We start from the raw sequence: 22,765 nt of genomic DNA, 5'->3' as shown, positions 1-22,765 counted from the left end.
ATGAACGCGCCAGCAACACCAACAAATGGGACGAACCCCTCAAGCACGTTAACGCGATCTTCTATTTATCGGTCGTCGCCTAGCTGTGGTTCAAAAACCACGAAGCCGATCTCCGCACGTAGGCCAGCTTCGAAACCAGCATGGCCGAAGTTTTTGGCCGCCCTGGCGTGCCCAAACTTCGCGCTGAACAATGCCTACGAAGCCGATCCCAGCAAACTGGCGAGACGTTCACCAGCTACATAGAGGACATCGTCGACCTCTGCCGGCGTGCCAACCCGACGATGGCGGAGGCGGACAAGGTACGTCACATCATGAAGGGCATTTCCGACGATGCCTTTCATATGCTGCTGTCCTAAAACCCAGGCACTGTTTCTCAGGTCATTGAGCTTTGCCAGAGTTTCGCGCTTGTCGGCCAACCTTCGCAGGGTTATGCACGAGCAAGTTGGCGCAGCTCTCCCACCAGCGGGACTCCACTGGTGCCGACTTCCGTTGCTTTTCCCGAGGTGACTGCAACTCTCAGCTACGCCGAGGCTCTCGCGCGGCCACCATCCGATCTTTGCGCCATTCCCATAAGTCGTGCCATTGCGTCCACCTCCTCACTTCGTTCAGCCGCGGTACCCACACAGCAGTGGATAATGGCGCACTCCTGACAACCGGCCACTATGTTTTGCGTGAGGTCTACCTGGCTACGCTGCACGGTTTTGTCGTCGCCGCGCAACATCCTACCGCCGTAACTTTGACACCGAAGCATACGTTTCCCCCTACCCGTCATCCCCCGTGTCTCAGAACCGTTGCCAGATGTCTTCCTACTCGGACCACCGCCCTCTTGTTGACCGCCGTTCGTCATCGCCTCGACGCCGCTCGCTTTCGCCGATGCGTCGTCGTCCTCCTACGCCGGAACGGGAAAACTAATCGTCGCAGTTCCAGAGGCAAACCTGCGTCACCCACGAACAGACCAACGCCTCTCCCTTCTTCGACTAATGTTATTGATGTGTACGTGGACGGCGTCGCTGCACTCGCCCTCGTTGACACTGGTGCCGCAGTTTAAGTCATTAGTGCCAAACTTTGCCGTTCGCTCAGAAAAGTTACGACGCCACTGTCAAACGTGTCACTTCGTACTGCCTGCGCAGACCGCATCACGCCTGCAGCTGCGTGTAGTGCTCGCGTTGTGATCAACGGCCTCCTCCACATCGTCGAATTTTTGGTGCTGTGTTCTTGTTCCAACGATCTTATTTTGAGGTGGGACTTCCTTTCCGCTAATAAGGCCGTAATGGACTGTTCTCGTGCTTAAGTGGAATTTCAAACGCTGTGTCATGCCCCGCTCCTTGACGCTCGTGAAACGGAAGATAAAGTATTCGTTGCCGAAGACATTACAATTCCACCGCACTCATCTGCCCTTGCCACAGTGTCATGCAACATTGTTGCTGATGCCAGCGCACTTTTTACGCCATCTGCAATTTTCGCTCATCGCAAATGTTCCCCGCTGCGTTTCGCTCTTTTGGATGTTCATGCCGTCGCCAGCAGACTGCTCGTCGCCAACCGATTGTCCTGTCCTCTCACTTTGCTTCGTGGCGACTGCGTTGGACGTGCCCAGTGTGTCGATCCTGCTGCCATCATTGAAGTGCCAACTGGTTCCATCGCCCCTCATGAGGTTGCCGAAGTGACCTCTAACCCCGTACAGCAGCCGACTTCGTCCGATGTTTTACACAGATCCATCGCCGACACGTTGATGTTTTCTCAACGCGGCCAGCTTCTACGCCTTCTCGGCAAGTTCCGTTCGTCTTTCGACTGCCAGCATGTTCCCTTGGGCCGCACGTCAACTGTATGTCATCGCATCGACACGGGTACCAGTGCGCCACTGCCACAAAGACCATATCGTGTATCCGCGACAGAGCGCCGTGTTACTGACGACCAAGTAGCTGACATGCTCAAGCGCGGCGTCATTCAGCCTTCAGATAGCCCTTGAGCATGTCCCATTGTTCTTGTTAAGAAGAAGGATGGATCGATTCGATTCAGTGTCGATTACCGTCGTCTTAACAAAATAACTCGTAAAGATGTTTACCCTCTGCCGAAAATAGTAGACGCCCTTGACTGCCTCGAAGGCGCGGAGTTCTGTCGATTTACGCAGCGGCTATTGGCAAGTCCCCATGGCACCCGAAGACCAACATAAAACGGCCTTTGTAAAACCAGATGGCCTATATGAATTTCGGGTCATGCCCTTCGGGCTTTGCAACGCTCCTCCAACATTTGAGCGTATGATAGACAACCTTTTGCGTGGTCTCAAGTGGAAAACGCGCCTGTGCTACTTAGAGGATGTGGTTATTTTTTCATCTGATTTTCCCACCCATTTCTGTAGGCTGGAGGAAGTGTTACAGCTCAACCTGAAGAAATGCCACTTTGGCGCAAGGCAACTCACCATCCTTGGCCATGCAATCTCTGAACACGGTATTCTTCCTGACACGGCCAAGCTCCGTGCAGTTGCTGATTTTTCCAAACCTTCCTCCGTAAGAGAACTTCGCAGCTTCCTTGGCCTGTGTTCTTACTTTCGCCGCTTCATTAGGAATTTACCGTCCATCACCGCTCCCTTGAATCAGCTTCTACGGAGCGACTTGAACGATTACGCCTGGTCGTCCGCTTGTGACCCTTCACTTCAATCCCTTCAATTGCATTGACCCTTGAGACCCTTCAATCGCATTGGCATTGATCTGTAGAAACCCCTTCCGAGCACGGCTTCCGGAAACCGCTGGATAGTCGTCGCCATCAACCATTTGACGCGATACGCAGAAACAGCCGCTCTGCCTGCTGCCACCACTCGTGATATAGCATCCTTCCTCCTGAAAAACTTTATTCTCCGTCACGGTGCACCTCGCGAACGTTTGAGTGATAGAGGACGTGTCTTCCTCTCCGAAGTCGTAAACGCGCTCCTCCTGAATTTCGCGTCGTTCATCACACCACCACCGCCTACCATCCTCAAACTAATGGTCTGTCGGAAAGATCTAACAACACCCTTGGCGACATGCTCTCCAAATACGTCGCCTCTGGTCACACTGATTGGGACCTCATTTTGCCATTCATCACGTCCGCCTACAACACTGCACCACAGGCGACCACGAACTTCTCCCCATTCTTCCTCTTGTATGGCCGCGAACCTTCGGCTACCCTCGACACCATTCTTCCGTACAGACCCGACTCATCCGAGTGTACGCCCATCTCTGAAGCTGCCCGCCGCGCGGAGGAATGCCGTCAGCTCGCCCGTTCCTTTACAGACGTCGACCAATGGCAACAAAAATATCGACGTGACGATGGTCACCCGCATTGTCACTTTCTTCCGGACTCCCTTGTGTGGCTTTGGCTTCCTGCCATTCCTGCTGGACTCTCATCCAAGCTTGTCTCCAAATATCAAGGACCCTACCGTGTTGTAGTGCAGACATCACCTGTGAGCCATATTGTCGAGCCTGTCACGCCGCTTACGGACCAACGCTGTCGGGGTTGTGAAACCGTCCGCGTACAACGCCTGAAGCCGCATTACGACCCCATGATTCTATAGCCTGGAGTGTGGCCTGATCCCGGTGACCAGAACCGGTAACGCACTCCCTCACCAGAGCAGGATTGGCCACCCTGGTGTGTTACTTGGCCACAACCTCCTATATGAACAACGCAATCAAACCCCGGCCCTCAGTCCCCAGCAGCTGTGAAGCAACTGACCACGGCGGCGGTCAGACCTGCGACGCAGCAGAGGGTGCTAAGAATCACTGGCTCCGGACAGGCCGCCATTGCAATATGAACCTGGCAACGTTTAACGCTAGAACGTTATCTAGTGAGGCGAGTCTAGCAGTGCTATTGGAGGAATTAGAAGGCAGTAAATGGGATATAATAGGGCTCAGTGAAGTTAGGAGGCCAAAAGAAGCATATACAGTGCTAAAAAGTGGGCACGTCCTGTGCTACCGGGGCTTAGCGGAGAGAAGAGAACTAGGCGTCGGATTTCTGATTAATAAGAATATAGCTGGTTACACACAGGAATTCTATACCATTAACGAGAGGGTGGCAGGTCTTGTTGTGAAACCTAATAAGAGTTATAAAATGAAGGTTGTACAGGTCTACGCCCCTACATCCAGTCATGATGACCAGGAAGTCGAAAGCTTCTATGAAGGCGTGGAATCGGCGACGGGTAGAGTGAAAACGAAAACCACTATACTGATGGGCGACTTCAATGCCAAGGTAGGCAAGAAGCAGGCTGGAGACAAGGCAGTGGGGTAATATGGCATAGGCACTAGGAAAAGCAGGGGAGAGTTATTAGTAGAGTTTGCGGAACAGAATAATAGGCGGATAATGAATACCTTCTTCCGCAACCGGAATAGCCGAAAGTGGACGTGGAGGAGCCCGAACGGCGAGACTAGAAATGAAATAGACTTCATACTCTGCGCTAACCCTGGCATCGTACAAGATGTGGACCTTCTCGGCAAGGTGCGCTGCAGTGACCACAGGATGGTAAGAACTCGAATTAGCCTAGACCTGAGAAGAAAACGGAAGAAACTGATACATAAGAAGCCGATCAATGAGTTAGCGGTAAGAGGGAAAATAGCGGAATTCCAGATCAAGCTACAGAACAGGTATCTCCGGAAGAGGACCTTAGTGTTGAAGCAATGAACGACAATCTTGTGGGCATCATTAAGGAGCGTGCAATGGAAGTCGGTGGTAACGCCATTAGGCAGGATACCAGTAAACTATCGCAGGAGACGAAAGATCTGATCAAGAAACGCCAATTTATGAAAGCCTCTAACCCTACAGCTAGAATAGAACTGGCAGAACTTTCGAAGTTAATCAACAAGCGTAAGACAGCTGACACAAGGAAGTATAACATGGATAGAATTGAACATGCCCTCAGGAATAGAGGAAGCCTAAAAACAGTGAAGAAGAAACTAGGAATTGGCAAGAATCAGATGTATGCGTTAAGAGACAAAGCCGGCAATATCATCACTAATATGGATGAGATAGTTCAAGTGGCTGAGGAGTTCTATAGAGATTTATACAGTACCACTGGCACCCACGACGATAATGGAAGAGAAAATAGTCTAGAGGAATTCGAAATCCCACAGGTAACGCCGGAAGAAGTAAAGAAAGCCTTGGGAGATATGCAAAGGGGGAAGGCAGCTGGGGAGGATCAGGTAACAGCAGATTTGTTGAAGGATGGTGGGCAGATTGTTCTAGAGAAACTGGCCGCCCTGTATACGCGATGCCTAATGACGTCGAGCGTACCGGAATCTTATAAAAACGCTAACATAATCCTAATCCATAAGAAAGGGGACGCTGTAAAGAACGGCGGGTTGCACAACAAGATTGTCACCTTGCCACCCGATTACGACAAGGGGTGCAAGACGCGCACCTCCCGCTCTCCACCTCTCCGTGCTGCAGCTGCGAGGCGTTCAAAGAAGCGACCTTTGCGCTGGAACCCGCCGCCTTCCTCCAGCCCCTTCGACATGGTGACGGGACGAATTCGGTGTGTGGACAATGATTCTAGAGTTCCCCAATGCGGAGCTGATTTGACACGCCTGAAGAAGCTACCGCGGGAACGTCTTGTTTTTGTGCTTCTCACGGTTTGGAGTGGCTCGGAACAATGAGCGACGCGCGATCGACAACGTCGATTTTCCGGAACGGCACCACCTTCAACGCCGTCGCTTGGGCTTCGGAATGTGTGTGCCTTTGTGTCTGTAAACTGGTCTTCAGAGCAGCTGCGAGTTGGTGGTGTGTAAACGAACAGCCGCCGCGTCGTAGGACCAGCGGATCGAGTGTATAAAAACTGTGGTTGTGCGATTGTTGGACGCACTTCTCCTGAGCAGTCATGTTAGACTGGTTCACTTCTCTCATGCAGTCCTGTTGGACTAATACTCTTTTTCTCAAGCAGTCATGTTAGACTGAGTTAATTTCTGTAAATAAACCCCTTTTTCCTCGTTCTCGATGAGAAGCAGTTCTTCACTTCATCAACGATCTCAGCGTAAATAAGTTGGACGACGGCATGGGCCAGCTACCTTCGAATTCATGCCGTACTCCAATCTTGGCAAAGGACTACGGACGAAGGGATTGAGCCCCCAATCCTGACAACTGGCTGGCAGCGGTGGGATGGACTTTGCGACATGGTGCTGTATCTGCGGTGAGTGCTTGGTTTTTGCTTTGACTTTCTAGGCTTCATTTTGTGGTTGTTCTGTTTAGAACAGTAGGGAAGCTAGATTGTTGTGTGTTAGCTAGGTTGTGTTTTACTAGCTAGATTTAGAGAGCAGAATCAAGGCAGTAAAGCAGCAGTCATGGAATTAAGGACACTGCTGAGAGACGAGTTGTTGATTGTTGGTGAGGAACTGGGCCTAGATGTACGTAAAGAAATGCTAAAATCAGAATTATTGCATATCATTTCCGAACAGGCCAGTGAGGAAGAAGTTCAACTGGGGTTTGAACTTCTGAAAAAGAGAGAAGAACGAGAGAGAAAAGAAAGGGAGGAACGCGATAAAGATCGCGAGTTAAGAAAAATGCAACTTGAACTTGAAAGCAAACGTTTGGAGTTGTCTCAAGGAAGTGAAGGCGCTCTAGGACGATCAAGTGAGGCAGAATCATACCGCATGGACAGGCTATTAAAGCCATTTGAGGTCGGGACCGACATAGGCTTGTTCCTAAGCAATTTTGAAAGGACTTGCGAGAAGATGAACTTCGGCCCGAGTACATGGCCACAGCGGTTGCTGTCTATGTTGCCGTGTGAGGCGGCGGAAGTAATCGCCAGACTGAGTGTGCAGGATGCGTATGATTATGCAAAAGTTAAGGCTAGTCTCCTGAAGAAATACCGCCTTTCAGCCGAAGCTTTTCGGCAAAGGTTTAGGAGCACAGGCAAGAAAGATAGCGAGGGCTATCCGGAGTTTGCATATAGCTTAAAGGCCAACCTAGTCGAGTGGCTTAAAAGCGCGGAAGCGTACGACAGCAGAGACATGATCATTGAATGCATGTGTCTAGAGCAGTTTTACAAAACCATCCCCCAAGCTGTGAAACTGTGGGTGCAAGATAGAGGTAATGTAAACACTGTGGAAAGGGCGGCTGAATTAGCCGAAGAGTACGCAACCCGTAGAAAGTTGAACGCCGAGGAGGGAAACTGGGACGGTCGAAATGGACCGCGGAAGCCATTTCCGTTCAAAAAGGGTGCGCAAACTAGACGATCCGAGCCTGTAGACATGGCGGAAAAGCCCGCAGAAAAGAGCGAGGAGAAACTTAACGGAGAAACCACACAAAAAGAACAGAAAAGAAAATTCGAATCTGTTAGACCAATTCGCTGTTACAAATGCCACAAACTGGGACATATAGCTGTAAACTGCGAGAAGCCTAGCGTAGTTTTTTCCTACGTGGAGGAAAAGGATGAGAATATGGAACTTTTAAGTCCATATCTCCACGACCTGCAAGTTAATGGAAAACCATGCCGAGTGCTAAGAGACAGTGCCGCCACGCTGGACATTGTCCATCCGTCTTACGTGATGGTAGAGGACTTCACCGGAGAAGTAGCATGGATAAAACAGGTTGTAGAAGAACACAGCGTATGTCTGCCCATGGCCAAAGTCAAAATCAGTGGACCATTCGGGGAGCTAGAGACTGAGGCTGCAGTTTCCAAATTTTTGTCACTGCAGTATCCCTACATCTTTTCGAATCGTTCGAATCAGTTACTGCGTGACAGAGGGCTCAAACTGGGAGAGGGCATAGTACAGGCATTGACCCGAGGCCAAGCTCGTAAGATCGCGGCGCTTTCGGCTGAAAATGCTCAAGCTCCTCCAGCTGAAGCAGAAAAGGGGATAGCTTCAATACCCGAATCCGAGCTAGGCCCGAGGGACAAAAGAACAGTTGAGGAGAGCCTGCCAGTTGACCAGCTCAATGAGAGCGTAACACTACAGTGTCAGAGTTCTAGCCTGCAGGAAGAGCAAGCAGACGCGCTCACAAGCGAGACAGGGTCGTTGTTATCACCGGCCTCAAAGAACTTTGATCAACTCTTACGCGTGGATAGAGAGTCACTGGCAGCTGAGCAAAAGAATGATGAGAGCTTAGCTAAATTACGTAACACAGCTAAAGAAGGCATTGCTAGGCGCAACGTAACGATACATGAGAGAGGAGGATTGTTGTATCGGCATTACAGAGATCGAAAGGGTAAGATTTTAGATCAGTTAGTCATACCTACTAAGTATAGGGAGGACCTTTTGAGTCTTTGTCATGGAAATGGGTGGTCCGGCCACCTAGGCATAAACAAATCAAAGGAAAGATTGCTTATGGAATACTACTGGCCTGGCTGTTTCAAAGATGTAGAAAACTTTGTAAGATCATGCGACGCCTGCCAGCGTTCTGGTAAACCAGGAGAGACTTGGAAAGCTCCACTGAAGGTAGTGCCCTTAATAACAGAGCCTTTCAGACGGCTTGTAATAGACACGGTAGGGCCTCTTCCAAAAACAAAATCAGGCTACAGGTACTTGTTTACCATGCTGTGTCCGGCTACCAAGTTTCCAGAAGCAATCCCTTTGAAAGAGCTCAGCTCCACTGAAGTAGTAGACGCGCTTTTGACAGTGTTTGCACGAGTTGGGTTTCCAGCCGAAATTCAGGCAGATCAAGGGTCAGTATTCACGAGCGCACTGACTTCCACATTCTTGCAAAAGTGCGGGGTAAAGTTAATACACAGTTCTGTCTATCACCCTCAGTCAAACAGTGTAGAGAGGTGGCATTCGGTGCTTAAGCGAGCTTTGCGTGCGCTCTGTTACGAGCACAAGGAGGACTGGGAGAACTGTCTGCCGACAACTTTGTTTGCTTTGCGAACGGTTCCACATGAAGCGACAGGGTTCTCTCCAGCTGAACTAGTGTATGGGAGGACACTCCGTTCTCCACTGAGAATGTTAAGAGAGATGTGGGAGGAAAGAGGGGAGAGTCCAACCGTGGTTGAATACGTGCTGAATTTATTGGAACGGCTAAGCGCAACCCGAGAACTAGTCGGAAAGAACATGGAAATAGCTCAAAGGAACGCCAAATTCTATTACGACAAGAATGCGAGGCTTCGTACGTTTAAAGTTGACTTAACGATGAAAGCGGAAAAGTGTAGGTTTGGATGTTCGCAGGTTACTTATCTGGGCCATGTTGTTGGTCAGGACATGAGACGGCCGGCTGAGCTGAAAATAGCTACGATTGGAGATTTTTCTCAGCCGCGCACGAAAACGGACGTTCGTTCATTTTTGGGACTTGTGGGGTACTATCAACGGTACATTCCGAATTACTCGCAATTGGCAAGTCCATTAACAGACGCCCTCCGAAAGGGAGCACCGAGTAACGTACTCTGGGATAAGGACAAAGAGAACGCTTTCCAAAGTTTGAAAACGCTATTGGTTTCTCGCCCTGTGCTTCGCGCGCCAGACTACACAAAGGAATTAATAGTTCAATGCGACGCAAGCGACAGAGGTATGGGCGTGGTACTTAGTCAGGTCGGCGACGATAACGAGGAGCATCCTATCCTCTACGCCAGCCGTAAACTAAATGTAAGAGAGGAAGCCTACAGCGCTTCAGAGAAGGAATGCGCTTGTTTGGTTTGGGCCGCCCAGAAGTTGTCGTGTTATTTGTACGGAGCGAAGTTCATCTTCGAGACCGACCACTGTCCTCTGACGTGGCTCAATCAAATGTCACACAAAAACGGCCGCTTGCTCCGATGGAGCCTCACTCTCCAAGAGTACAACTTCTCCGTTAGATATAAGAAGGGAAAGTTGCATAGCAATGCGGATGGTTTGAGCAGGCTAATTTGAATTCTGCGTTTGAGGGTCCCGCCTAAATTTTAGGGTTACTAGTGTTAATTTTATTAAGCGAAGAAGATCCCCTCTCATTTAGCAGGATTCCCTCCATGATTGCTGAATTTGTCAGCAGGAATTTGCTTCAGAAATTGGCATAGTGAAATGCAGCATTTTTTTTTGTTTCTGCACTTATGTTGTTGTTGTTTTTTTTGAAGCCTAGCGAGTCTAAAGTGAGAGCCAATGCACGTCATCTCGGCGCAGAGCCGTGTTGTGGGGTTCATTTTGCAGTTGCCTGTCCTTGTTGGATGTTTTGGGGCGGTGACATCAATGCACAAGTGGTCGCTGCGAGCCAAGACATCAATCCCCCCCTGACCAGCAGCCGTTCTCTTCCTGCCTAGCGGTTGTCAGCGCTAGACAGTCGAGACTTTTGGGGCCATGGAGGCGCTGTAAAGAACGGCGGGTTGCACAACAAGATTGTCACCTTGCCACCCGATTACGACAAGGGGTGCAAGACGCGCACCTCCCGCTCTCCACCTCTCCGTGCTGCAGCTGCGAGGCGTTCAAAGAAGCGACCTTTGCGCTGGAACCCGCCGCCTTCCTCCAGCCCCTTCGACATGGTGACGGGACGAATTCGGTGTGTGGACAATGATTCTAGAGTTCCCCAATGCGGAGCTGATTTGACACGCCTGAAGAAGCTACCGCGGGAACGTCTTGTTTTTGTGCTTCTCACGGTTTGGAGTGGCTCGGAACAATGAGCGACGCGCGATCGACAACGTCGATTTTCCGGAACGGCACCACCTTCAACGCCGTCGCTTGGGCTTCGGAATGTGTGTGCCTTTGTGTCTGTAAACTGGTCTTCAGAGCAGCTGCGAGTTGGTGGTGTGTAAACGAACAGCCGCCGCGTCGTAGGACCAGCGGATCGAGTGTATAAAAACTGTGGTTGTGCGATTGTTGGACGCACTTCTCCTGAGCAGTCATGTTAGACTGGTTCACTTCTCTCATGCAGTCCTGTTGGACTAATACTCTTTTTCTCAAGCAGTCATGTTAGACTGAGTTAATTTCTGTAAATAAACCCCTTTTTCCTCGTTCTCGATGAGAAGCAGTTCTTCACTTCATCAACGATCTCAGCGTAAATAAGTTGGACGACGGCATGGGCCAGCTACCTTCGAATTCATGCCGTACTCCAATCTTGGCAAAGGACTACGGACGAAGGGATTGAGCCCCCAATCCTGACAACGCCAAAGACTTGAGAAATTATAGACCGATCAGCTTACTGTCCGTTGCCTACAAACTATTTACTAAGGTAATCGCAAGTAGAATCAGGAACACCTTAGACTTCTGTGAGGCAAAGGACCAGGCAGGATTCCGTAAAAGCCACTCAACAATAGATCACATTCACACTATCAATCAGGTGATAGAGAAATGTGCCGAATATAACCAACCCTTATATATAGCTTTCATTGATTACGAGAAAGCATTTGATTCTGTCAAAACCTCAGCAGTCATGGAGGTATTACGGAATCAGGGTGTAGACGAGCCGTATGTAAAAATACTGAAAGATATCTATAGCGGCTCCACAGCCACCGTAGTCCTCCATAAAGAAAGCAACAAAATCCCAATAAAGAAAGGCGTCAGGCAGGGAGATACGATCTCTCCAATGCTATTCACAGGGTGTTTACAGGAGATATCCAGAGACCTGGATTGGGAAGAAATGGGGATAAAAGTTCAATATCTCCAATGCTATTCACAGCGTGTTTATAGGAGATATTCGGAGACCTGGATTGGGAAGAAATGGGGATAAAAGTTAATTGAGAATACCTTAGTAACTTGCGATTCGCTGATGATATTGCCTTGCTTAGTAACTCAGGGGACCAATTGCAATGCATGCTCACTGACCTGAAGAGGCAAAGCAGAAGAGTGGGTCTAAAAATTAATCTGCAGAAAACTAAAGTAATGTTTAACAGTCTCGCAAGGGAACAGCAATTTACAATAGGCAGCCAGGCACTGGAAGTCGTAGGGGAATACATCTACTTAGGGCAGGTAGTGACTGCGGATCCGGATCATGAGACGGAACTAATCAGAAGAATAAGAATGGGCTGGGGTGCGTTTGGCAGGCATTCTCAGATCATGAACAGCAGGTCGCCATTATCCCTCAAGAGGAAAGTGTATAATAGCTGTGTCTTACCAGTACTCACCTACGGGGCAGAAACCTGGAGGCTTACGAAAAAGGGTCCTACTCAAATTGAGGACTACGCAACGAGCTATGGTAAGAAGAATGATAGGTGTAACGTTAAGGGATAAGAAAAGAGCAGATTGGGTGAGGGAACAAACGCGAGTTAATGACATCTTAGTTGAAATCAAGAAAAATGGGCATGGGCAGGACATGTAATGAGGAGGGAAGATAAGCGATGGTAATTAAGGGTTACGGACAGGATTCCAAGGGAAGGGAAGCGTAGCAGGGGGCGACAGAAAGTTAGGTGGGCGGATGAGATTAAGAAGTTTACAGGGACGGCATGGCCACAATTAGTGCATGACCGGGGTTGCTAGAGAAATATGGGAGAGGCCTTTGCCCTGCAGTGGGCGTAACCAGGCTGATGATGATGATGATTCTATGTTCATCATGAGTCACCAGGATGGCTCCTTTTCCTATGGGGGGGAGGAGGGGGGCGATTGTAGTGAAGAGGAATGCCCGGCGCTGCAGCCACATCGCCAGTTGTCCGGGAGGAGCGAGCTCGAGATTGCCTGAGCTGCTCTGGGTGAGAGACGCTGCCTGCTGCTCTCTTGTACCGCATTCATATTAGAGTTTATTCATTTATTTAGTACAACATAAGTGCCAAAGGCAAGAGGGTAGTGGTTATGAGCAATCAACAAGAAAAACTGAAATGTGCGACAGGTTTAAGATGTACAGAAAGAATAGCTGCTAATAAAAAGTGGACCAACTTATAACAACACATAAACCTTAATGACACGAAAACGCTGTCGAAGCAAGAGAAAAGTTGCACTTTGTTATTAAATTACGGTGCTACAATAACAAGAAAAAGAAACACCAAAAAGGCCACGATTACCAAGAGAGAGAGAGAGAGAGGAGGCCACTTGGTAATCTAGAAAAGACTCAAGAACGAGACATGGCTGGTTCCCCGCACCAGCTTGCCGTGACGTCATGGATTGTGACGTAGTTGGTTAACGCAGTCGATTATTCGTCAGTAAAGCCGGACTATTCTAGAGGAGCTGGATACTGAAGTTAAGAAATTTCGAAAATTACCGCTGCACAGTTACTGCTGTGGTCCTAATACGAGAAAAATACACTGAAATCCATTATCTCACCCTGACGTGCCTTCGCTGAGGTTTCGACAAGGAGTTGAAGAAAAATCTGTTTCAAGCCTAGCTTTCCTCTTCTGAGGGTCAACGTCTACCACGTTATCGAGGATATCGAGTTTCAAAGGACTGGAGCTTGACGAATTCCAAATGATACAGCGCATTCTTGTCGGCGTTAACCCTTAACAATCTCACATTCCAGCACGATTGCAGGAGGCGTACACGCGTGCCTCGCTGACGTTCATATGCGTGCACATTCGACTGAGGGCCCACCTGCATGATGTTGGCGATGGACGTGTCGCCGAGGATGCTGAGCAGGCTGGCCACGCTCTGGTTGCGGGTGCGAACCGACGGCGAGGCCTTCGTGGTCGCCTCTTCGTTCGACGCTTCCTGCGAGCACGCACGCGAGGCTACACGCTAGAGATAGCACAGACCGAGACCGGCTTGGGTATCAAGCCGGACCCCGTGGCGGCCAAGCATATAACCCACGCCTGCACGACTGGACCCACTGGAGGAACTCTGTGTGCGCGAGCCCTAAAGTTGTCATTGCTTGGGTGGTATACACACCGAAAGACATTACGCTACAAATGCAGTACAGTATAAAACATTAAAAAAAGTAATTTTTCTGACAGAATAAGCGCCCACCTAGCATGAAAAACCCGACAGAAGCATGGCTTGGTGGAAAATTTCTGACGATAAATTTTATTTAATGTTCTTGCGCACCTATTTACGTTGGAAACACTATAATACTTATACGCATTTGTAAAAACGGCTCTTCAATAACAAATACTTCTTGCAGCCAAAGAAATAAAAGGATAAATTACATTATTTGAAAAGCAAGAGGGTAAAATTCCAAACAAAATGTACAATATGCGATGAATCTGTCATAATATGATCAGGCTATCACATACAACGGCCTTTTCTTATTTTTTATTCGAAGTAATGGAAGCAACTTTCCTTAAAACCATAGTTTCACTAGAGGACAAACACAACAATTGCCAAAGCCAGCACAGAAAAAGATCTACGTGGATATTTACCTTTTACTTTTTAAAACACAGACGTGGGGTCTAGGCTCCATATGAACCGATGGTGGTGTACTACTTCCAGAAGATGTTTTGTCAAAGGTGCGTTTGCTCGTACTACAAAAAGGCTTTGTAATGCATCTGGCCTTAATTTCTTGATGCTGTAATTCCGAAGGTTCGGCTTTCAAATCGGCCTTCTGTGAAGTGATCCTAAGATGAATAAACTAATATTTGGTATGGCACAGCTTTTTGAGAAATGATACTTGGCACGGAAGAAAATATACGCCGTGACATTTCAGAAATAATTTCGAAAATAAGAACTGTTGATATGTGAGCCCGCCACGTGCGTGGCCATAACAATTTTATAAACGTACGAACGTTGAAAATCGTCTTGACCGACCTACCCTACTTCTCCGCGTTAAAAATGTTTCAACCAGCTTTTATTTGCACGACACCTTTGAACCAAATATAATTTCGACTGTGTTTAGTAGATGTCTGTGTTAGTAGATTATGCGCGCAGACATGGCGTACTCAAGATATATCTGCCGTTATTGTGCCTAGGTACAGTAACTGCCGACTTTAATAACAACCCCGCAAATACAGATACGTGCACCAATGCGCGCTATATAAATGTTGGACCTGCACCACGAGTAGCATGAACAGCGGGGGCTCAAAGGATGAGAACCGCCGTTTTAGTCTCGAGTTCGTTAGCAGAGTACAACTAAAACAAAAAAGAAATACGTCCAGCAATGCGCATCACTTCAGTGTGCAACACGCGTCACTGAACGGTGTGTCGAACTAACATACGAAGCGCAACTTTCGTGTCCGATTGAGTCCAGCAACGGTTTCAACTACAACGAAGCGAGCGCGCCAAGCAATGGGCGCAACATCATAATGAAGCCTGCCGAATTAGAAGCGTGAACGACGAGGCTCAGATAACATGAAGCACGGCTTTCGTAGCAGCGAGTGAACGTTTCCAACTACAACAACGCCGAACGTTATTTAGTGCGAAAAAAAGCTGCAGACGCTCGCGTTGCAGCCTTTCCAAATCGTCCGTAAAAGTACGTATGACTTCTGATGAACGACTACTTTCCTAACAAAGGCGCGGGTCCCGCGCATTTATAAAGCTCGCCCGGCCGGTCCTCTGCAGCCAAATATTTCGGCGAGCCGCGTTGCTTCTTGCGGATGGAATAACGAAAAATATTTTCCCCTATCCTCCTCGGTTGTTGCACCCATAAGCGCAAGATAGGCTAGGCAACGCCGCAATACCTAAACGGCGCCAGCGCTAGAGAAACGCTTCCTGCCAAAACTACGATGCCAGAGACAGAGAGGGACAATAAACATTTATTTGGCAAAACCAGTAGAAAATTTCCTCGATGAGTGGGGCCCTCAGTCCAGGGCTCCATTGCCATGCGCGACTTCGCGAGCCCGCTGGATCAGTCGTTGCTGCTCCTGCCGGCTTGTGCTTAGCAGCGCAGACTCCCAAGAGGAAAGGGTAGTGTTGGGTATAGGAGGAACTCCCCAAGAATTAGGGCATTCGCATGTGGAGTGGTACACCATGGGTTTGGCCCCACAGTGGGGCAATAGGAAGGGTATAGGGTGGGATGAAATATATGTAGCATGTGGAGACATGGAAATGAATTGGTCTGCAGTTGCCTCCAGATAGCGGCATCTCCCCTATTAGGCGAAGGATGAGGAGGGGGATAATTATGGCGGCTTTGTCGGTAGTGCTCGAGCGTCTCGGTGTACTGTAGGGGCTCTGGCGGTGCGTGGTGTGCGTTGGACAGCTCTTCCGATGGTGCCGGCCAATCAGACTCGGGCTACCGCATTAACGCGTTCATTACCATGAAGAGAGGCGTGTCCAGGAGTCCAGACGATACGCACTCTGCGTAACGCGGGAGGGGGACAGAGGCGAGAATTCGATGTGTGTGTGCAGTCACAAGTCCTTGGGCGAAGGCTCGGCAGGCAGCCTGCGAGTCCGTCACAATGGTGATGGGGGTGTCTTGTGCGGGAAGGGTCGAGGCGTGGACAATGGCCAGGGCTAGCCTCTTCCTCTGCTGAGCAGCTGTACGTTGTGAGAATGCGGCAAACACCCTAAGCGCGTCTGTGTTGTCAGTTACGGCTAAAGACATGGCCCGCCTCCCTGGGTAGCGGACCACGTTAGTGTACAAAACCGGTGTCATTGTGGTGCCGTCTCCAAAAATGCGTGCCAAGACCTGAGTTCTGGCACGTCTACGGGCGGAGTGTCGCTCGGGATGCATATTGCGGGGAATCGGAGCTACTTGTATGCTAGCACGTAGAGCAGGAGTGAGGCGATATTGTTAGACGTGTGTGGGTGTCTCAGGGACAGAGTAGCCAAGGCGAGGGAGTATAGCGCAGCCCTGACGGCTGCGTCTGAGACGCTGGAGCTGACCATTGCGAAGATCCTCGACAAGCTCGCCTACGGTGTTGTGGATACCATGCTGAAGAAGCCGTTGTGTGGAAGCATGTGGAGGCAGCCAAAGAGCCGCTTTCACTGCCTTCCGCAGAAGGGCGTCCATCTTCTGAGTCTGAGTGAGGGTGAGATTATGATAGGGTAAGTGATAGGTGAGCCGGGTGATTATCAGGGCCTGTACTATGTGGAGGACGTCTTTCTCGCGAAGGCCTCTTCTACGATTAGTAATGCAGTTTATCATATGTGTGACTTGTGCTATCTGCTGACCCAAAGGGTGCGTAGTGTGCGAGGCTTTGCCATCAGACTGAATGTGGAGGCCCAAGATACGGAGTCTTAGCTACCTGAGGGATGGGGCTGCCATGTAAAAACAGGGATATATTAGAGGATTCGTCGGTTCTGCGGCGCCGCCTATGCACAAGGAGCAATCCGGACTTTTCGGCTGCACAGGCAAGACCTCACGTGGCTGCATAGTTTTGCACGGCACGCACAGCTTCCTGGAGAGCACCCTGGATGGCCCTGTCGGATCCCTGTGTTCCCCAGATCGTAATGTTGTCGGTATACAGAGCGTGCCGGATGGTGGGTATCTGGTCCAGTAAGGGGGGCAGCTTAGCCATAGCCACGTTGAAGAGAGTGGGCGATAGGAACAAACCCTGTGGTGTTCCTTTACCTGTGAGTGTGATAACGTCCTACCGGAGCTCTCCTATGCCAATAGTGGCTGTGCGGCCCGAAAGGAAAGCTCTGACGTGGTTATAGATACGTGTGCTGCATTAGGAAGAAGCCAGATTGCCGAGAATTAGGTCTTGTCGAAGGCCCCCTTGAGGTCCAGGGCCAGAATAGCTCTGGCCTGTGCCGCAGTGGGGTCATCCACAACGTCCTCCATAAGCTGCAGCAAATCGTTCTGCGTAGAGAGGTTAAGGCGGTAGCCAAAGAGTGTATCCGGAAAAAAATGGCTGTCTTCGAGAAAGGGTTGTAGCCGCGAAAGTACAACGCGCTCGAAGAGTTTACTTACACACGAAGTTAAGCATATAGGTCGGTGATTCTGGAGGGACAGTGGCTTGGCTTGCTTAAGAAATAATAATAATAATAATAATAATAATAATAATAATAATAATAATAATAATAATAATAATAATAATAATAATAATAATAATAATAATAATAATCCTGGTTACGCCCACTGCAGGGCAAAGGCCTCTCGCATACTTCTCCAACTACTCCGGTCATGTACTAATTGTGGCCATGTTGTCCCTGCAAACTTCTTAATCTCATCCGCCCACCTAACTTTCTGCCACTCCCTGCTACGCTTCCCTTCCCTTGGAATCCAGTCTGTAAGCCTTAATGACCATCGGTTATCTTGCCTCCTCATTACATGTCCTGCCCACGCCCATTTTTTTTCTTGATTTCAACTAAGATGTCATTAACTTGCGTTTGTTCCCTCACCCAATCTGCTCTTTTCTCATTCATTAACGTCACACCCATCATTCTTCTTTCCATAGCTCGTTGCGCCGTCCTCAATTTGAGTAGAACCCTTTTCGTAAGCCTCCAGGTTTCTGCCCCGTGGGTGAGTACTGGTAAGACACAGCTGTTATACACTTTTCTCTTGAGGGATAATGGCAACCTGCTGTTCATGATCTGCGAATGCATGCCAAACGTACCCCAGCCCATTCTTATTCTGATTATTTCAGTCTCGTGATCCGGATCCGCGGTCACTACCTGCCCTAACTAGATGTATTCCCTTACCACTTCCAGTGCCTCGGTACCTATCGTAAGCTGCTGTTCTCTTCCGAGACTGTTAAACATTACTTTAGTTTTCTGAAGATTAATGTTTAGACCCACCCTTCTGTTTTGCGTCTCCGGGTCAGTGAGCGTACATTGCGATTGGTCCCCTGAATTACTAAGCAAGGCAATATCATCAGCGAATCGCACGTTACTAAGGTATTCTCCATTAACTCTTATCCCCAATTCTTGCCAATAAAAGTCTCTGAATACCTCCTGTAAACACGCTGTGAATAGCATTGGAGAGATCGTATTTCCCTGCCTGACGCTTTTCTTTATTGGGACTTTATTGCTTTCTTTATGAAGGACTACGGTGGCTGTGGAGCCGCTATAGATATCTTTCAGTATTTTTACGTACGGCTCGTCTACACCCTGATTTCGTAGGGCCTCCTTGACTTCTGAGGTTTCGACTGAATCAAACGCTTTCTCGTAATCAATGAAAGCTATATATAAGGGTTAGTTATATTCCGCACATTTCTCTATCACATTATTGATAGTGTGAATATGATCTATTCTTGAGTAGCCTTTACGGAATCCTGCGTGGTCCTTTGGTTGACAGAAGTCTAAGGTGTTCCTGATTCAATTTGGGATTACCTTAGTAAATACTATGTAGGCAACGGACAGTAAGCTGATCGGTCTATAATTTTCAAGTCCTTGGAATGAGTATGATGTAATTGTATGATTAGTATGGCGCCATTTCTGTGGAAGCGTGCCATTCCTCCAGGGGTCATTGTAGAATGAAGTCCTGAATGGCCCAATCATCTAGGTTGCGTAGGAGTGTGTATTGAATCCCATCAGCCCCGGGTGCGGTGTTGCGCCTAATGCCCTGCAAGGCGGCCCTAGCCTCGGCTTCTGTAATATCGGCGTCTAGGAGGGTGGCGTCTATGTGTGGGTAGTCTCTGTAGGTGGGGCGGGTGCCTGTAGCAATGTAGCGTTGCTGTACAGTGCGAAGTAGTGTCATCGAGACCTGATTTGTGGAGGATGGTGCGGAGTCCGTTGCTTGTGTGCATTTTGGTTTGCGTAGGGTTTAATAATGCGCAGAGTAGCGACCTAGTGCGAGGTGTGCTTAGCGTGCCGCTGAGGCGATCGCAAAGGCTATGCCAATTGTTGTTAGTGAAGGTGCTCGCGTAGTCATCTGCCTCCGTAGTTAGGCGGGCTATGCGCAGGCGAAGTTTCCGTTTATGTATTTCCCGCCGCCACAGTCGGGTCAGGCCTCTGTGGGCCTCCCAGAGATGGAGCAAATGGAGATCCACATCGGGCGTCTCTGTTGCCGCAGTGATGTGTTGAGTTGCAGTTTTTAGATCAGTTTGAAGTTGTTTGATCCACTTCTAAAGGGAGGGGGTGTCCTGAGGATCTAGGGAGGACGGGTTACGCCTGAATTTATCCCAATTTGTTATCTTAACAGTACATTCAGCAGTGCGTGTTGGTTGTACCTGCAGTTCAGTAGCTAGAATGTAATGGTCGCTGTACAGTTCTCCACGAGATTGCTCCAACAGTGTTGATCTACCCCTCTGACCATCGTGAGGTCAGGGCACGCGTCTCTGCTTACGCTTTTGCCTAATCGTATTGGTTGATCTGGTTCTGTCAGCAGAGTCATGCGATGGAGCGCAAGAACCTGAGCAAGCCGGTGTCCTTTTGGTGTTTCTGTTTGGTAACCCCAGGCCGGGTGCGGGACATTGAAGTCGCCTGCAATGACCATCTGTTTAGCCTCTTTGCATAGATGTGCAAAAATATATCCGAACTCATGCTTCCTTGCATTAGGTGCGCTGTAGATATTAAGCACGAACAGGCTGCTATGGGAGCGAGAGCACGGGACCAAGTCGAGAAGCACGTGCGGTAGGGGTGAGGTTTCGAGGATGTGTTCGATAACGGTCAAATGTTTGGACACTAATGTGGCTGTGAGGTGTGGTGTGTTGCTATTTATTGTGTCTGTGTATGTGTTGTAGCCGGGAAGTGTAGGATTACAATATACTTCCTGCAACGCTGTTACATCGGGGGGATGGGGCTGTGTGGCGATGAATTGCGCAAGGGAGCCGCGTTTCCGGTGGTATACCCCCTCCAATTCCATTGTCACATGCTTAGGAGTTGGGGGGCAGCGCGTGTCCGTTTACGGTTTCTGGCCATGATCAAGTATTATTTGTGTGTGTTTTGTACCCGGGGGCTGTCCGGGTGGCGGCTCATCGGCCTGGGCGGTGCCGGGAAGTGAGTGTTGCGGGCCCAGTGAGGCGGGTTTTCGGTCCGGTGACGGTAATCGCTCAGGACGAAGGTAAGTATATCTTTGTGTTTCACGTGAAGGGGACAGGGAGCGCTTGGACGAAGGCGGAGAGATTGAAAGTTGACCGAGTGCAGCCGCTATTTGTTGTTTAATATCGGCCACTATCTGCTGGACTGCGGGTTGCAGGGCCTGTTGCATTAGCTGTTGAAGTGTAGCTGTGACTTCAGCCATAATGACCGCCTTCATTTTCTGCATTTCTGCCTGCATTATGGCAACCAATTCTGTCTGTAGAGAGACGGCCATTTCGTTTAGTGCCTGTTCGGTACAGTGGTCGGTGCGAGAAGTTTGTGCGGAGTCATTAAGACGCGGCAAATTGTCGGTCATCATGGGTTGCGGTGTGGGTTTGGGCTTAGAGTGTTGTATGACGGAAAGGGTGTGGAGATGTGGAGAGGGGGATAGAGGTAGGAACTGCGCTGCCCAGCTTACCGTTTTCTCTTTCTTGGCAGATCCATTTCACTTATGGCCATGGTCCCTCGAACGGCCGCTGGAGCGGCCCTTGGAGCGACTCAAGTCAGTTTGGCGGCAATCCTCGTGTGATCCGCAAGTGCGGCTGCGTCCTCTAGTCCAGGCGTTCTCCGCCGAGCTCCCCGGTGCCGTTGCCGCTTGGTTCATATCTTGCTGAGCGCTCTGCTGAGTCGTCGTACTAGGCTGGTCTTGCGCTGATCCGGGCGGGGGTCGCTGGTCCTCATGTTTTTTTTTTTCTCACAAAGCACGCGCGATTTGTTGTGTGGCGGCAGTTGACGCGATGGACAGCGAAGGTCAGTAGCACGATGAGCGCCGTTGCAGTGAATGCATTTAGTTGTGCACTCAAGTTCTTTCGGTGGGTTTGATGTTCCACACGCCGGGCAACGAGGTTTGTCGGGCGTGGGACAGACGTTCACCGGATGGCCTATCGACCAGCACAAGCTGCACGCCTGTTGTCGCGGTCGGTATACGTGGCAGCGGAGTTCTGCTCCGTACATAAGGACGTAGCGGGGTACGTGGGTGCCGGAGAATGTGACCAGGGCCGTATTCGCAGGTCCCATCATGCGATCGTGTTGGACAAGGGACATGGGCTTGTGAGCAGCGGAGGTTTTCGAGCAGCGTCGTCGTAGTGGTGTTGGGCCCAAGGCCTGAGACTGCACCGTTGCAGGAGTTGTCTGGGGCTGCTACGTACGCTTGAACGGCGTGTTGAGTGAGGCCCATGGAGATCAGTCGAACTTTCTGCAGCCGTGCCGCGAAGTTCTCGTCCGGTGTGCTGAGCACCGCAAGATTTTGCTCAGTGCGAATGCAAATAATGAGTTAGTTGAGCACGGCGCCGTCCAGCCCCGCTGCTATGCCGATGGCTCGGGCAACAGAAGGATGAAGCCACGCACCGAGGTTCAGGCCGTCTCTCGGGCGGAAGACAATCTTGTAGTCGTCGACAGGCAGTGGCGGGAGTAGCGTGTTCGTCTTGCGGGGTGCTTCGGGTGCCGAAGGAGGCGGAAGGTTCGTAGTAGCTTCAGCTAAGCGTTTCTTTTTCTGAGCCATGAGAAACCAGTTGGTGTCCTCGACCTGACCGGACGAAGCGTCGGCGTCCATTGTGTGGAGGGAGCGGGTGCCGTCGGTCTCCATCTGAGCGGAGTAAATTGGCGTGGGAAAGGACGCGAGCCCGCGTCTAGGATGGCGAGGTGAAGCGCGGGCAAGGCTCAGCGCGGCGGCCTCGGTGGTCCAAAAATTCCAAAGCCAATATAATAATGTGAGGATCTCACCAGATCTTGCGAGAAATTGGTCTCGATCGATGCCGGTCGCCGAGATGCGTCGTTTGATGGTATTTCCAGTGGTGAGAAGGCAGGGGAACCGCTCTTTGACGGTTCGAAATACGGATCCCATACAGAGTGCGGCCAGTCACTACGGCAGCAGGTGGCGCGCCCGCTGCCAGAAACCAACCGAAGTGCGATTTCGATACCCGGCAATGACGCCGGTGTCTGCTACGGACTAAAAAAGCGCGCGCTAGCACGTGACCACGGCGCTTCGACCAATAGGAGAGTCGACTCTCCGGAGGTGTTGCAGGCGAGACAGAAAGCGGCATAGTTCAGAGGAAGTCGTTACTTTTTTATTGAGGGGAATTACAGCTAGCTAAAACCACTTTACAGCGAGCGTGCTTGTCACGCCAACCCGTGGCGGCCGCGGTATCTACGCTGTG

The 22,765-nt window shown here is 49.9% G+C and overlaps 1 protein-coding gene across 4 annotated transcripts in view; it reads right to left on the bottom strand.

Annotated features, from left to right (window-relative positions):
* Nucleotides 1–22,765, bottom strand: part of LOC135913105 (glycogenin-1-like) — a 78,179-nt gene that overhangs the window by 10,542 nt on the left and 44,872 nt on the right. For 2 of the 4 annotated variants that reach the window (XM_065445769.1, XM_065445779.1), the window contains one exon: nt 13,368–13,484. The exons of the other annotated variants lie outside the window; for them this stretch is intronic. In XM_065445769.1, the coding sequence (XP_065301841.1) occupies nt 13,368–13,484 (117 nt within the window). The remainder of the gene's footprint in view (nt 1–13,367; nt 13,485–22,765) is intronic. 4 annotated transcript variants of the gene reach the window in all.

The sequence above is a fragment of the Dermacentor albipictus genome, chromosome 1 (assembly GCF_038994185.2).
Source record: "Dermacentor albipictus isolate Rhodes 1998 colony chromosome 1, USDA_Dalb.pri_finalv2, whole genome shotgun sequence".
NCBI classification, from domain to species: Eukaryota; Metazoa; Arthropoda; class Arachnida; order Ixodida; family Ixodidae; genus Dermacentor; species Dermacentor albipictus.
This window is presented reverse-complemented; position numbering and strand designations above follow the sequence as displayed.